General features: G+C 35.6%; 1 protein-coding gene across 4 annotated transcripts in view; it reads right to left on the bottom strand.

The window, feature by feature from the left end:
- Positions 1-17,170, bottom strand: part of VPS13A (vacuolar protein sorting 13 homolog A) — a 269,159-nt gene that overhangs the window by 186,364 nt on the left and 65,625 nt on the right. For all 4 annotated transcript variants that reach the window (XR_013485955.1, XM_078152664.1, XM_020995599.2 and 1 more), the window contains exons 23-25: positions 12,977-13,115; positions 9,833-9,914; positions 5,158-5,309 (exon numbers count right to left, since the gene is read on the bottom strand). Coding sequence is in view for 3 of the 4 variants with exons in the window: in XM_078152664.1 (XP_078008790.1) it covers positions 5,158-5,309; positions 9,833-9,914; positions 12,977-13,115 (373 nt within the window). In the remaining variant the exon portion in view is untranslated. The remainder of the gene's footprint in view (positions 1-5,157; positions 5,310-9,832; positions 9,915-12,976; positions 13,116-17,170) is intronic.

Here is a 17,170-nt window from a genome sequence, read left to right as displayed (position 1 = left end):
GAAAATCACGGAAAAAGAGTCAAGGGCTTGGTGAAGGAGGCACAGAAAAATACTGAAGAAAATAAGATCTTGAAAAACAGAAAGGGCCAAATGATAAAAGAGGTACAAACATCCAATGGGGGAAAAAAAATTTTAAAAAGTAGAACTGAAGAAATGGAAAAAGAAATACAAAAATTCACTGAGGAGAGTAACTCCTTAAAAAGCAGAATTGGCCAAGTAGAAAAAGACGTGCAAAAATTCACTAAGAAAAGAACTCCTTAAAAAGTAAAATTGGCCAAGTGGAAAAGGAGGCACAAAATCTCACTGAAGGAAAATGATTCCTTAAAAATTAGATAGAACTGGGCAAGTGGAAGTTAATGACTCCATGAGACATTAAATAAAATCAAATGAATGAAAAATAGAAGAAAATGTCAACTATCTCACTGGAAAAACAAATGATCTAGAAAACAGATCAAGGAGAGATGATTTAAGAATATTTGGACTACCTGAAAGCCAAAATTAGTATTACAAGCAACCAGAAAGAAATAATTTAAATATTGTGAAGCCACAGTCACAATAACACAAGATTTAGCAACTTCTACATTAAAACATCAGAGGGCTTGGAACATGATATTCTGGATGGCAAAGGAGCAGGGATTACAACCAAGAATCACCTATCCAGCAAAAGTTAAGTATAATCCTTCAGAGGGAAAAATAGACATTTAATGAAATAGAGGACTTTCAAGTATTCCCTAATGAAAAGACCAGAGCTTAACAGAAAATATGACTTTCAAACATAAGACCCAAGAGAAGCCTAAAAAAGTAAACATGAAAGAGAATTCATAAGGGATTCAATAAGGTTAAACCATTTACTTTCCTACAGAGGAAAATGATACTTGTAACTCCTAAGAACTTTCTCATTATTAGGGCAGTTAGAAGAAGTATAGATAAGGCAGAGAGCATGGGTGGGAGTTGAATATGATAGGATAATTATCTTTAAAAAAAATTAAGAAAGAAGAATACACTGGCAGAAGGGAAAAGTGAGAAGTAGCAATGGAGTAAATTATCTCATATAAAAAAGGCATGAAAAAGCTTTCACAGTGAAGGGGAAGATGAAAGAAGTAGAAGAGAGTGCTTGAATTTTATTGTCATCAGAATTTGCCCAAAGAGGGACATAATACACACTCAGTTGGGTACAGAAATCTATTTTATTCTACAGGAAAGTAGGAGGGGAAGAAGACGGGGTGGAGGTGGGGGGTCCAGGGTGGGAGAGGTTGATGAAGGGAGGGATGATTAGGGGAAAGCAGTAGTCAGACGCAAAATACTTTTGACAATGGACAGACTGAAAAAAGAAAGAATAGGATAAACAAGGGGAAAAATAGGATGGAGGGAAATATACCATAATCATAAAATGAAAAAAAATTTACAGCATGTTTCTCTGATAAAGGCCTCATTTCTCAAATATCTAGAGAACCAAGTCAAATTTATAAGAATTCAAGTCATTCACTAATTGATAAATGGTCAAAGAATATGAACAGGAAGTTTTCATAAGAAATTAAAGTTATCTACAATCAAATGGAAAAATGGTCTAAATCACTACTGATTAGAGAACTGTAAATTAAAACAACTCTGAACTACCACTCCATACTTATCAGATTGGCTAATATGACAGAAAAGGAAAATGACAAATGCTGGAGAAAATTAGGACACTAATGCACTGTTGGTGGAATTGTGAACTAATTCAACCATTCTGGAGAGCAATTTAGAAATATGTCCAAAGGACTATAAAATCATGCATACCCATAGTTCCAGTTATACCACTAAGTCTGTATTCCAAAGAGATAAAAAACAAAAAGGAAAGGGCTCTATACGTACAAAAAATATTTATAGAGGTGGCGAAGAAGTGGAAATTGAGTGAATGCCCATCAACTGGAACATGGCTGTACACATACTGGTATATGATTGTGATAGAATACTATCAAGCTATAAGAAATGATAAGAAGGATACTCTCAGACAAACCTGGAAAGACTTATGTGAATTGAAGCAAAGTGAAGTAAGCAGAACCAGAAGAACATTACACAGTAACAGTAATACTGTACAATGATCAACTATGAATGACTCAGTTATTCTCAGCAATACAATGATCCAAGACAATTCCAAAGGATGAAAAATACTATCCATCTCCTGAGAAAGAACTGATAGAGTGTGAATGCAGATTGAAGTATACTTTTCTACTTTATTTTTCTTGAGTCTTTTTTTTTGGGGGGGGTAGGGGAGTGGGCGGGAATCTATTTTCTTCCACAACATGACTACTATGGAAATGTTTTGCATGACTATACTTGTACAATCTATATCAAATTGCTTGTCTTCTTAATGGGGGTGGAAAGCAGGGAATTTGGAACTCAAAATTTTGAAAAACAAATGTTAAAAATTGGTTTTATATGTAATTAAGGAAAAATATTAATTTTTTAAAAAGTGAGACATCTGTGGGTATGGGATACTGCACATATTATCTTATTTTTCAATATATTCATCACTTTTATAGATTTTTAGTCTCCAATTCCTTTTTATTTTTTTTCATTAAAATATTATTTGTGATATGGGATGGCTCTTTAGGAAAAGGGAAGAGAAAAGATACTGGGAAAGATTCTAATGATATGAAAAAAAGCAATAAAATTTATTTTAAAAAGGAAATGAAGTTAATCTGGCATAACCTGTTTTTAATGAATCCCTGAAACTCACTGTTTGTGATGATCACTTCTTTTTCTAATTTATCCTATAATTTTCCCAGAAATCAAAATCAAGATCACTGGGCTCCACGAAGACTCACTTCTCTTATTTTTTCTGAAAATTGCAAAAATAGCCTAGTTATGCAACACTTCACCCAATTAATTTCCCCTCTCCCTTTTATTATCTCCATTTTACAATTAAGGAAATTAAGGCATACAAAGGTTAAGCGACTTGTCCAGGCCAAATGTGAACTCGGGTCTTTTAGATTCCAGACCCAGCACTCTACCTAACCTACCACTTAGCTACTTCTAGAAAGGTGTGTTCACTTCTCTAGGAGCAAAATTTATCATAGTATTTCAGTTTCCTAACATTATTCTTGAAGGGCTATGCCTTCTGTAGCCCTCTTCATTACCTGCTCATTTTCATCTTCTATAGATGTCAGATATCTATGGCCCTTGCTGCATCCAATTTATTAACAAGTCCCAAAAGTTCATAAACAAGCTGACTATTTGGAATTTGGCATGGATTCCCCCACAGAAACAGTGTCATTAATAATGATGGTTAGAAACAACACAAATTTCCAAATTCTTCACTAACAGATGAAGTCAATAAACTTTTATTAAATGGCTACTATGTACCAGGCACTATGCTAAGTGCTGGGGATACAAAGAAAGGCAAAAGGCAGTCCCCGCCCTCCAGGAGCTAACACAGGGAACAATATATTTTTTTTAAATTTCATTAATTTATTTTGATTTATCAACAATCACTTCCATATGCTTTTGAGTTGAAAATTTTTCTCCTCCTTCTTCCCCCCCACCCCCCCCAAGACAGCGCACAATCTGATATAGGCTTTACATTTACATTCCTATTAAACGTATTTTCACATTAGTGAAGTTGTAAGTAAAAATTAAAACCAATACGAAGAACCATCAGAAAGATGAAACAAAACTCAACAGAAGGTAAAAATAAGTGATAGCAATTTGACTTCCATAGTTCTTTCTTTGGACGTGGACAGCATTTTCCATCCCAAGCCCTGTGGAGATGTCTTACATCCTTGTAATGCTGAGAACGGTTCAGTTTAACAATATTAGTCATCGGATAACGTGGCTGTTATTGTGTACAAAACAAAGTCCTCTTGGTTCTACTCACTTCACTCAGCATCAGACCATATAAGTCTTTCCAGGTTTTAGGGAAGAATATGTCTATGATTAAATACTTTTCCAAGTCCAACTCTTAAGAAGAGATTTCAACCCACCCCTTAAATGTGAACAAGACTCTGTCCTATAGTTTCCATCTGACAGGCAGTGGAAGTAAGGACTCGCCCTTATAACTTCAAGCCACCAGCAGTGGTTCCAAGACCAGACAAGGTTTCCAAAAGAGAATGCATAGTAACACACCTGGATGAAAAGAATGGGGACTGAGTCAGGGATAAAGGCTCCAGGAAATGAGAGATGGAAGAGGTTGTCCAGAGTATTCTAGAAATTGGAAATTCTGATAATAGAATCCTTCAGAGATGCTTCTTAGTCTTCAGTTAGTTTACCTGTGACCTACCTTATTAAGGACTTTTTGAGCAATTAACAAATAAGCATTCATTAAGTACCTACTATGTACCAGGCACTGTGCTAGGTGCTAAAAGAATTTTAAATACCAATTTCAAGGAGTTTACATTCTATTTGGGTGATATTAAATGTACACAAATAAATATAATATACAGAGAAGGAACATTTGGATGGACTGTACTGGGCAGGAACAATATACAAGGCAAGAAAGACAGGTTGAGGGCAAGTTGCTAAGGGCTTTATAGGCCAAGAGAAGACGATCTATGTTATACCAAAGGCATAGAGAGCCATTAGAGTTGAAGGGGGGGAAAGGCCATGACATGGTCTCTATTTAGGGAAAATCATATGGGCAGCAATGTTGAGGACAGATTGTAGTAAGGGAGATTTGAAACAGGGAGACCAATTACAAGGTTTTCCAAGGCTCTCTTCTCAACTCTTCTCTTTTTTATGTAGACCCAGTTGGAAAATTTTACAATACGGACTAATATGTTTTAAAATTTATCTATTTTTCAGAACAAAAAAATCAGACCCTCATCACAGGAATTAAGCCAGAGACTAGAAGATGAAAAAAAGATTGGGTTGGAAATATTGGAGGAAGGGAAGGTAAGAGCAGAAAACAGCTTTTTAAATTCAGACCTCCCCCCACCCCAAGTCTGCCATCTCATTCTCTATGATGGATAAGATCCAATGATAAGGTCCAAGGGAAGAAGCAGAAAATGATAGATAAATCAACTCATATAGTATCAAGCCTTGGAGGTTCATTTTAGATTTTAGCTGCAGTTGGATGAAAACAACAGTTTCCACTGGCAGAACTAAAATAGTTACACAAATAAAAATTATTATAATTAAATTTCTTAAATATCTATTCAATTTTACCATGATACATACCTCAGGTATCTCAAATTTCACTGTTAAATCAATCAAGTTTGTAAGCTCTTGTCTCTGAGCCTTTCTTTGTCGAGCATTGCCAACAGTAATTGGCAGAGGAGGAGTTTCTTCTAGTGGACTACAAGGAGCATCAAAAAATTCCTCTTCTGATTCTAAAGATCACAATGTGTCATTAATAAAAAAGACTTAACTGATTTCATTATAATAATATTTATAATCTGTGAATAAATTTTTAAATGCTGGGACAATGAATAAGTTAAAGAGTTAAAGTAATTATGTATTCAAAGGATCTTAAAATTCCTTCTCAACAAATAACCTTCTGGAATGAATACAAAACATATATAAACAATAACAACATGAAAGTCTCAATTTAAGCAATATAACTTTTTCAAAATATTATCTCACAATCCACTGTTAAAAAGCTACTCAGGAATGTGTTGCATATCAAAATACACTCAAGGAAGCTTAACAAGTTCACTCACATCTAAGTCATTTGGCCTTTAAAGCAATACCACCGGTACAGTTGCTCAGAAGTAAGTGGCATTTTTGATACACTCAAGTAAACCTGAAAGTGTATCATTTGATTAAAGTATTATAGAGAGTTGGGACAGATATTAGAAGTCATTATTCCAAAAACCTCCTTTTATGGATAAAATGAAGTTAAGTATATTGCACCCAAGATCATATATGTACTAATGATGTTTACTCAAACTTAGCCTCTGGCTCACAGACTGAAGTAAAGATCTCAATGTTAAGGAATATATTCAGATAATGCTGATTTTTTCTCTGAGGATTCTTTAACATGCTTTTAAAAAAGATGTCCATAAGCAAAGATGAAAACAGCATGTTAGAGAAATGGAAGTGCAACAGAAAAGAATAAATGTTACAATATCAGTTAGTCAATAAACATTCATTAAGCACTTACTGTCCTAAGCAGTAGTGATACAAAGAAAGATAAAAGACTCCCTGCTCTCAAAGAGTTCACATAATTCAACAGAAGAGACAAGAAGTTAATAATTATGTACAAACAAAATACATAGAGAATAAACTAGAAATAATCAATGGAGGAAAAGCACTAGAATTAAGTGGGATCAGAAAAGACTTCCTGTAGAAGAAGGTGAGATTTTAGCTTGGATTTGAAGGAAATCAGGAAAACAGAGATGAGAAGGGAGAGACATGGGGGACAGCCAGTACAAATGTTCAAATTTGGGGGTTGGAGCATCTTGTTTGAGGAACAAGAACAAGGTCAATGTTACTGAATCACAAAATAAATGAAGTAGTATTTGGGAGGGGTGTGTGTGTGTGTGTGTGTGTGTGTGTGTGTGTGTGCGCGTGTGTGTGCGCGTGAGTGTCTGCACGCACGCGCGCCTACACATGTGGCGAGGATAGGGTGATGAGAACATAAAGGCCTTTGAATAGCAAACAGAAGAATTTCTGTTTGATCCTGAATGTGATGGAGAGCCACTACAGTTTTCTGAATAGGGAAGCAACATGGTCAGAACTGTACTTTAAGAAAGGGCTGAGGTGGAGAGAAACTTGGGGCAGGGAGACCAAGTAGAAGGTACTGCAATATTCCAGGCATGAGGTAATCATGGCCTGAATCAAGGTGATGGCAATGTCAGAGGATAAAAGGTGATAAATGTGAGAGATAGTACAAAGTTAAAATCAATAGAACTTGGCAACAAATTGGATATGAGAGATAAGAAAGAATGAAGAGTTGAGAATAATACCTAAGATCGTGGGCCCAAGAAGATAACAGTGCTCTCAAAATAATAAGGAAAGTTAGGAAGGGGAGATAGTGGGAAGGGGGAAGCTTAAGGTAAGTTCATTTCACTTGGTGATTGCATCAGCTCCTATGGTTTCAGTTATTTTCTGTTGACAATTCTCAATTTTACTTATCTTAACCTTTGTGCTGACTTCTAAACACATCTTCAACTGCCTGTTTTATATCTCAACCTGCATGTCTGGTAGACATCTTACACTCAATGTGTGGAAAAAAATGAACTTATTATTTTGAGAGCACTTTAAGAAGGTCACTTTGACACCCATGGTCAGCAGGTGTAACCTGAATAAAGAATAACAAAGAAGATGAGAAGCATTCAGACAGGAAGAAAATCAGGAGACAGTTGTATCAAAAAAACCTAGAAGAAAAAAATTATCTAGCATCAAAAGCAGCAGAGGCCATTAGTTTTGGCAATTAAAAGATCGTTAATAACTTTGGAAAGTGTAGTTATGGTCAAATGATTAGGTCGGAAGGCAGAATGTAGAGTTAAGAAGTAAAAGGAAAAGAAGTAGAGGCACCTACTACAGATGGGAGCACATTCAAGGAGTTTATCCACAGAACCAAGAAGAGATATGAGGCAAAACTGGGGGGAATGGATAGATCAAGTGAAGGTTTTTTCAAAGGGATAGGGCAAACAAGGAAATGTTTGTAGGCAGTAATGAAGCAGCCAGCAGAAAGGAGACACTGAATGAGAGTAGGATGTTGGAGAGAATAATCTGTTGCAGAAAATGGAATAGAATGGGACTGCTTGTGCATGTATTTGTGTGCACAAATATGCAATGTATTTCCTTAAGAAGGGTTTCCCTTGGCAAGGAGAAGGGCTATCTCATTATATAAGACAATTATGAAGGAGCAGAAAATAGCAGAAAGCATCTGGGTGATGGGAGATAAGAAGGAGAAGAAGAGAAGAGGGAGCTCTCAGCAAATGGCCTCAATTTTCTTTTCTTTTTTTTTTAAAGTAAAATATGAAGCAAAGTTCTCAGTTGAGAAGTTGAAGGGAAGAGGAGCCATGAGACATTTGAAGAAGGATGAAAAGGTTTGGAATAGCTGCTGTGATAAGTAGCGATTGAATTTATTAAGAAGGCATAAAAGAACTGCCTTGTTGCAATGGGGACCGAGTTGAGGTTATGTAACATAAATTCACAGTGGACTCAGGCAGCATGATTTTGAGATTTTCTCCAGGTTTATTCAGCAGCATGTGTGCTGAAGTGCAGGCAGCAGATGGGGAAGACAGTGCAGTTTAAATGGTTCATCAGGTGGTCAAGATGAGGAAGAGAAAATTACACAGAGAGTGCAGAGGTGATGACCTGGGAAAGAGCTGATATATCAATTGAATGAAGGTCACAGAATGGACAAAGAAGAAAGTTTGGGGTTGCAAGACAGATGAGGAAATAGAATGAGAATAAATTTTGATAAAATAAGGGAATTTCAGTTCATAAACATGGAAGTGTTGCATTTGTGGGTGGTATCACAGAGGACATGCTTCTCAGAGTCCAAAAGGCAGAGGTCCTACCGATAATCCTGTTTACAAATAACATGTTAACTGTAAGAACCTTTTCACTGAGGTCCCTGACTACTTGAGATTAGCCCAATAATCCACACAGGAAAAAAATAAATGAAAACTACTTACTGTCCAGATTATGAAATAAAGTAGAATGTCACTGCCTTTAAATTTGTGTGTGTGTGTGTGTGTGTGTGTGTGTGTGTGTGTGTGTGTGTGTATAAATAGATGTCCCAAAAGTTTTAGTGTAGTTTAACCTTTAATAAGCACATGCAAAATTGAGAAAATATTTGAATGGTATAACTTGTAATACTCTGTAAACCCCATGAGTTCCTAACCCACACGTTGGGACCTAATAATACTGTGATGTAGAAAATACAAGATGTGTTTAATGAGTTGTTTGTTGATTTGCAAAAATCCCTGTCCTCATGTGTATAACACACACACACACACACACACACACACACACACACACACGCGTGCGCTTTCTTAGGTACATATTTAACATATGACAGATATTTGACTAATTTAATGGCATTCCCCATCCAGCTGCCTCATACATACACACATATCCTCTCCAGCATACACACACATATATATTGCATACCTGCCTACTCACACCCATATAGATAAAATAAGCATGCACTGCAAATGCATATGCATATACCTGCATTAATTCAATGGCACTAACATATAGATGCATACATGCATAAACACATATATGACAAGCACTGCAAATGTGTAATGAATTGAGCTAAGAATTAAATAAGAAAATAAGAGGAAGATGGACGGGAAATGACACAGTATTTCCAATGAATTCAAGCTGCTGCCTGACACATAATTTCTTATTTTAAAAAATAAATATTCTTCCAATTATGTTATATAGCTGCAAATCATGAAATTTCATAATCTATGAAAAAGAAAATTATACTTAACTAATAGGGCAATAAAGATAATGTGATGGATATAAATAAGTTGCTGTATATTATTCGTGATAGCTTCTATGTAACAAGTGGTGTAAAAGATATTATGTAGGAAATATGTTACTAGAAAAGGAAGAAGGCTGTTTAATATGGTTAGAATAAGGAATATACCGCCCATATACTAAAAGGCACCCCGAGAATTTTAACACCTAGAGAAAAGTTTTTAGGACTTTGGATAGATCTTCTAAATATCCTTATTCTAAACAATGTGGTTATTCCCTGAAATGATGGTGACTGCAGCCCACATTTTCTCATGCTGTGCAATTCTTATGAGAAACTTACTTTCAAATACATCCACTGAATTTTTATTGTGATAATACATTCATTATTAAGAGAATCTTCTTTAAATAATTAATTAATTTAAACAATTAATAAATAATTAACAAAGTGTTTAAATAAATACTTTACCATCTTCAATAAGAGACTGAAGTTCCAAGAGAGGAAGCAGCCTTTGTGAAATCTGTGGTGTTCCAAAAGAAGATGCACGAGCCTGAGTAGACAGGAAGTTGTACAGAGTTATAAAAACACACACAAAAATGCTGTGGAAATATTTTGATAAGGAAACAATGAATGTAAACAAATAGGAAAAGAGATTAATCTGAATTAATAAAAATTAAATGACAAAATAGTTTAAAAGAAATTCCATTTTCAAATACAAATCACAAATTCAGTTATTAGGGGCCTATTTGTAACTTAATTTTTAAAAAATTGTCATTTCCTAGAACTTTAGAATTAACATGATCTTAGAGTTCACCTTGTTGTGTTTTCTATCCAATTAACGAATATGGGTTGCAATATTCATGAGAAAGCTTATTCTGTTTCTTTAGGAACATTAAGATCTTCAGCATGATACGCAAAATAAATGTTAAAATATGCTAATAAAAAGATGCCAAAGTTGAGGTCTTTCCAAATTAGCTTTAATTAGGTGACAATGGCAATTCATTATTTGAATCCAAATGGATATTTCAAATACTTGAAAAGTTTACTTTCTCAAATAAACTATTTTCCTTTCTAACTTGTTATTAATTTGATTATCAAATATCTTTTTAGTCATACAGTTTAATAACCAACTCTTGACTGTTTACAAATTCTGTATTAGAGGAGTTCAAATTAAAAGGACTTTACTTTGCTATTTTATTCAAATTAACTTGAAAGGCTATGAGGCTATATAAAAACAATGTACAAAAAAAACCCAATGTCAATAAGAGCTTAAGAGAATTTTCTTCATAATGGATCTACATTTTTCACGTACTACTATCACCAAAATGTTCTGTAGTTCTAAACAGAACCACGCAGATCTCCAAGTTAAGCACTGATTTTGTTGTTGTTGTTGCTGAGTCATTTCAATCATGGCCAACTTTTCAGGACCTCATTTGGGGTTTTCTTGGCAGAGACTGGAGTGATTTGCCCTTTCTTACTCCAGCTCATTTTACAGATGAGGAACTGAGACAAACAGGATTAAGTGACTTGCTCAGGGTGACATAGCTAGTACATGTTCTGAGACCATATATGAATTCACGAAGATGAGCTATCCTGATTCCAAGCTCAGTGCTCTATCTACTGTACCACCCAACTGCCCTTAAGGAATGATTACTTTTTTTTTAAAAAAGTCACCCAAGTGTATCCATTTTAAATGTGTTCAGAGGACTCACCAATCAACTTACATCTCTCTAAAGATAAGACAGAAAACAGAAGCAAGGGACAAGTAAAACAGATGAATGAATATTACTATAAGACAATGCCAAGTATGCTAAAGTTCTGAATGAGCTGAAGTTGTTGATAAAAAAAAAATTAAAGAAAAGAATATTCAAAAAGTAGCAGTTCATGTTTCTATGTCAATTGGGGAGGTCTCCAGTGCAGTGTCACAGAGAATTGTGTTTAGTCTGTACTCTTTAATATTTTTATCAATGATTTGCATAGGTAGCATACTTAATTTATAGATGACACAAAGTATGGAAAGATAACTAAAATAAGAAATAACAGAATCTAAAAACATTTTGAAAGACAAGACCATTGAGTTAAATCTAATACACATGAAGTTGAAATAGGGATAAATGTAAAACCTTTTCCTTGGGTTCAAGAAAATGACCTCACAGGTACAAGATGAGGGTGCCTGGTTTACACAGCAGTTTATCTGAAAAAGAGCTCAGTGTTTTAGTGTACTACAAGCTCCGTATAGAAGAATAATGTATTAAGGCAGCCAAAAAATGAACTTAGTAACTTGGGCTAAATTAAGAAAGGCATAATATTGCAGGAATATTCCAGGAATAAGAGGGTAGCTCCACAGCATTATGCCTTAGTCAGACTACATCTAGAATATCCCATTCAATTCTGGGCACCACAGTTAAGGAAAGACATTGATAAATATCCAAAGTAGAGTAATCAGGATGGTGAAGAACATTTAGTCCATGCCACAAGGAGATTAGTTAAAGGAATGGGCATATTTAGCTTGAAAAAGAGAAGACTCAGGAGACATACAGCTATCTTCTACTATTTGAAGGACTATTATATGGTGGATGGATTAGACGTGTTCCATTTGTTCCTGGAAGGGGGCAGGAGAACAGGAGTGAGACAGGTTGGGTTTGTGAAAATGAAAGAAATGATTATTTTTTTCATATATTAATAATCAATTATTAATTAAGATTAAGGTTTTCCCTTTCTGTTTCCTCATTCAGAATCAATCTCTGTAGGTTATTCAGCCAGTCTCTGAAGGACACAGCTGATAATGAGATTGCCCAAATCCTTGGGGTAAGTACATTTCAAATAGAATTTAGTCTAGGTGAGATCTTGCCCTAAGGAAATAAGCCCCTGTACAGGGGACCTTTCATTAGTATTTAGGGTAATCCAGCTTATGAAGTGGACAACCAGTCAGTGTAGTCTGGGTAAAGATGGATTCTTTTGTCCAGATTGCTGGAGGCAGCCGAGTTTCACAATTAGATCATGTTTTTAGCAGGAAGAGTTGAAGATTTTAGTTCACCTCTCATTATAATATTCATTCTCTCATTAACTGTTAACCAATTAGAGTTGATTTCCAGCTGTCAGGAATACCCATTCTTCCAATTATATTTAAACTCTCAAAAGGCCCTCAAAGCTCGTCTTTGGTTTATGAAAACTGATGACCATCATTTTGTTAATTATTTGCTAACTATAACTAACAGGTTATTAATTACCCAGAAATTATGTCTTCTGAACTTTTCATACATCAAAAAGGGTTGAGAACATAGAATTAGGAGCATTAGGAAGGAAGCCGCAAAAAGGGGTTTGAAATGTAGTGTAATAAAACATCTTCCAACAAACAGAGCTACCCAGAAATGTAATGGACTGCCTTGGGAGGTAGATACTCCTAAGTGAAGATTTTTAAGCAAAAATTTAATGACCACATGTTGCAGTAGAGATTCCTTTTTGGACATGAAGTAAAGTAGGTGGATGTTAAGGTGGCTTCCAATTCTAAAATTCTGAGATTTTGTAAAATTATTTTGTTCTAAGGCAATTTTCTTGAAGTTTCAAATATCCACTGCACTATTTCTTTAACAATTTAAAACAATACTTTACCACAGAAGTTCTCGCAGGAGCAGATACATCAGTTCCACTTTGTAGCCTTGGAATGCTTTTAACTAATTCCAAAATCTCTCTTAATTTTTGATCTGAAACTTGCAAAGAAAGTAGAGGTAGATGTCCAAAAACTTTGAATCTATTCCAAAAAGATGAGAAATCATTAAAAACAAAAATTTTAAGTTAAGACTCAACTAAGAGAAAATCATATTTTTTCATCTTTTTCCTTGAAATTAGTCACATGCATATACACAGTTATTCCGAGTGCTAATTCTCCCAGATTTCCCTTTCATTTTTAAATCTTTTCTCTCCAGTTATGGAATGAAAGGCTTGTCTCTCATTTTAAACATTTCAGTTAGTAGCAAAAGAGGGTGTTTTGAAGAGGAGAGCTTTTTCTTTGTCCTTCAAATTACAATAGGACTAAAGATAAATAGCTTAACTATTTTAAGGCACTGGGGGCTTGGGGGTGGGAAATGGCAAAGCTGAGTCAAAAATCAAAGTAGGATGCCTGAGCTTTCCCCTCATTCATTCAAGTTTAAGCTCTTTCTTCACTTCATCACTACAGACCAAGATTCTCAGGAGCTAAGGATCCAAAATCTATTCTCATCTACCTCTTTCCTTCTAGGCAAACAATTGTAAAGACTCATAGGTCAATATTTCTGCTAACATTCAAGTCATCAAAGATGGAGAAAGAAAGCAGACACCCAAATACTCCTTAGGGTGAGTATGGAAGAAAGAGACTATAGGAGACGACCAGTAAAAAGAGTTACATTGACAGGGAAGACAAAAAACTTCAGCCTTAATGGAACATGACTGGTCACAAAAGGACAATTAAATGCTAGCTGTTAGAGAACAATAATCGGACTTTTAATGTGTTGGTGATAGCACTATTGGCAATAGTGATGATAATCACAGTGATGATGATATTAATGATGAAAACAGTACATAGTATCAAAGAAATAACTGATGCTGGCTGTCAATTCTTAAGTATATAATAGGTGAGAAATCCAAATTCAAACTTGATTTGAGTCCTACATGATTAAGAGTTATTCCAGGGGTGAGGAACCTGCAGCCTCAAGGCCACATGTAGCCTTCTAGGTCCTCAAGTGCAACTTTTTGACTGAATCCAAATTTTACAGAACAAATCTTTTTATTTTTATTAATATGCTGTTTGCCTTTTATATTTTTATTTTATTTTTAAGATGAACGTATTTGGGAGCAATTAGGTGGTACAGTGGATAGAGCACAGGAGGACCAGAGTTCAAATCCAGCCTCAGACATATAACACTCACTAGCTGTGTGACTCTGGGCAAGTCATTTAACCCCAACTGCCTCACCAAAAATAAATTAATTAATTAAAATAAAATAAAAATGAACATATTTAAAATACCAAAGAATAAAGTAAGTTTCAACGAAATAATCCTCCTAGATTGACTGGCACAATTAGAACATTAGTGAGGCATAAGAGCTAACTTGACAGCTGCTATACTCATTATTTAGTTATAACTTCCCCCACCTCACTGGCACCACTACCTCACGAGGCTGGTTGGTGAGAGTTTATGGGGGTCGAGTACAACAGATTTTGACAACCATGCACTGTGTTGCTATCTGAAATGGAATTTGTGAATAGTTGTATAGTTTAACAGTATATTTTAATTCTGTCTAACAGTCCATCATGTCAAAGAAGACCAAAAGAAGACTAAAGAAAATATTATTTTTAAATGAGGACTGGGAATTGCAATATTACTTTGTTTCTGCTAAAGATAAGATGATTTGCTTGCTTTGTAATACTGCAATATCAACATTAAAGAAATTCAATGCTTAAAAAAAAACAAAAAAAAAAAAGAAATTCAATGCTTATCAGCATTATAACACTCATAAGGACAACAAATATCTTAAATTAGAGGGAGAGGCATGAAAGGTTGTACTGAAGAAATTAAAAGATAAAAAGCAAAAGCAAAGACAATTCTTTCAAGCAGCAATAAGACCTGGAAATAATGCCATTGAAGCAACTTATAAAGTACTTTATATACTCAGGAAAAAGGGAAGCCATTTAGTGATGGAGAAATTGTGAAAAAAAATACACTGTTGGAAGTCATAGGATACTTAGATCCTGATAACATTTCAAAGTACAAACAACTGCCTCTTTCAAGGAGAACCATAATTGATCAGCAGTATGAACTGGCCTTCAACTTAACAGACCAACTTCATGCAATACTTCAAAAGGAAAATACACATTATTCAATCTCTTTGGATGAATCAACCAATACTACTGTCTCGGTGTAGGTTTTAGACTTTATTTGGGTCATAACAGAAGATTTTTTTTGCTATGAATAGTTTATCTCTTTGGGCATTCTTGTGAACAGAAAATGGGGAATAGATATCTTTAGCAACTTTTAAGGTAAATATCATGAAGTTGGATTGAATTTGGTATATTTAGTGAGTGTATGCCCACATAGCGCACCCTTCCATGACAGGAAGGGTTTATTGCACAGATATAAAAGTATTAATAGATCCAGATGCTCTCATTTCTTTTCATCATATCTTGCATCAGCAAAATCTCTGTGCGAAAGCTATTATTTTAAGTGACACTTTGCAAAAAGTTATAAGTATTGTTAACTATATTCTGACAAATGCAACAAAGCATCATCAGTTTCGTAACATGCTAAAGTTCAATGATGAAGTATTCAGTGTGGATTTGCCACATCTTTCTAAAGTGTTTGCTATTGCAGGGACAGGTGTTAGCCAAAATTTTATCTCTGTGAGGATAGATGGTTAAATTTTATGAAGAACAAAATCAGTAATGTGAATTATTGAAAGAAGATTTCTATAGGAATTGACATGTCAAATCAAAACAACTTGAATATTTCTTTGCAAGGTAAAACTAAGTCTACATACAATATGTAGCAAAAAAAATCCAAGCATTTCGAAAAAAGCTATGTTTTTTTCAAAATACTTCAAAATGAAAATTTGGATGAACATTTTCCCCAGTTAGCAGAGGTCACTGATGAGGGGGATGATATATGAAAATCATTTGCAGAATACACAGCTGTTATAGACCTATTAACTGGAGAATACAATGAAAGGTTCACTGACTTTGAGAATCATGACATCATGTTCAAATGAGCATTTCAGCCTCACCTAGTTGATAACACCAAGGCACCTAAAAAATTACAGATGGAACTGACTGAGCTCTCAGTGGATGACATTTTAAAGTCATTGTTTGATGCTAAGAAAGATCCATTTGAAATATGGAAAAATGCAGTAGAATATACACGCCTTCAGCAACATTGTCTAAAAATGCTTTGTTGATTTTCAACCACTTATTGCTCAATCTACATTCTCCTACCTAACCCAAATCAAGATGCCCTTAAGGTCACAAACAACTGATATCCATCACGAAGATCAACTGAAACTGTGGACCTTTATGCTGCAACCGAATATTCAAATGCTTTCCAACAAAAAGCAGACACAACAAAGTCATTAAAATGTTAGTTAACTTTAGAGACTTCCGTAAGAGGTGAGTCTCTCTTACCCTCCCCCTACTAACCCCTGAAAGCCCAGAAAATATCACCCCAGGAAAAACCTTGGAACAGCTGAACCAGAAGAAAGATGGGGTACAGCACTCCAGTAGCCCAGGTAGCTTGACGAATTAACTGGAAAGGTCCCTCTTACCCTGGGGGAAAGGGAGCAGTACAGAATGGGAGGCAACCCAGGAAGCTAGTGGAAAGCCTCACCTCAGCATACCAGGAAGAGATCCTGAAGCCCAGGTGGTGCAGGAGGCAGACACCAACACCTGGACCCCTGAGTGCCTCACTGAGGGTGGGAGAACTGGTGGAAACCAGCTCAGAAAACCACCAGGTGCCTTGGCATTCTACAGCAACCGGCTCTCCCAGTGCCTCAGCAAAACTAAGGGAAGCAGCGCTCCAAGGGGCCCCAGATGGATAAACACCCTATAATATTCACCTGAAAGGAGCTCAAGAAAGAAAAAGGAAGGAAAGGCCTGGGTGAGAGGGAAATCTCCAGGAGCTACACTACACTCAATACTACCCCTTAAGTTCTAGCGTTGCTGATTCCAGCCCAACACCAGGTAAGCTGCCAGAATCCTACAGCTTCCAACTGCCAACATTGGAGGCCCCAGCATACAAAGCCATTGACCAGGCCCTAGGCTCCCAACACAAGAAGCTTGGGTCA

The sequence above is a fragment of the Phascolarctos cinereus genome, unplaced genomic scaffold (assembly GCF_003287225.1).
Source record: "Phascolarctos cinereus isolate Bilbo 61053 unplaced genomic scaffold, phaCin_HiC Scaffold_4;HRSCAF=312, whole genome shotgun sequence".
Classification (NCBI taxonomy): Eukaryota; Metazoa; Chordata; class Mammalia; order Diprotodontia; family Phascolarctidae; genus Phascolarctos; species Phascolarctos cinereus.
Note: the sequence above shows the minus strand (reverse complement) of the source record. Positions and strands in the feature narration are given on the sequence as shown.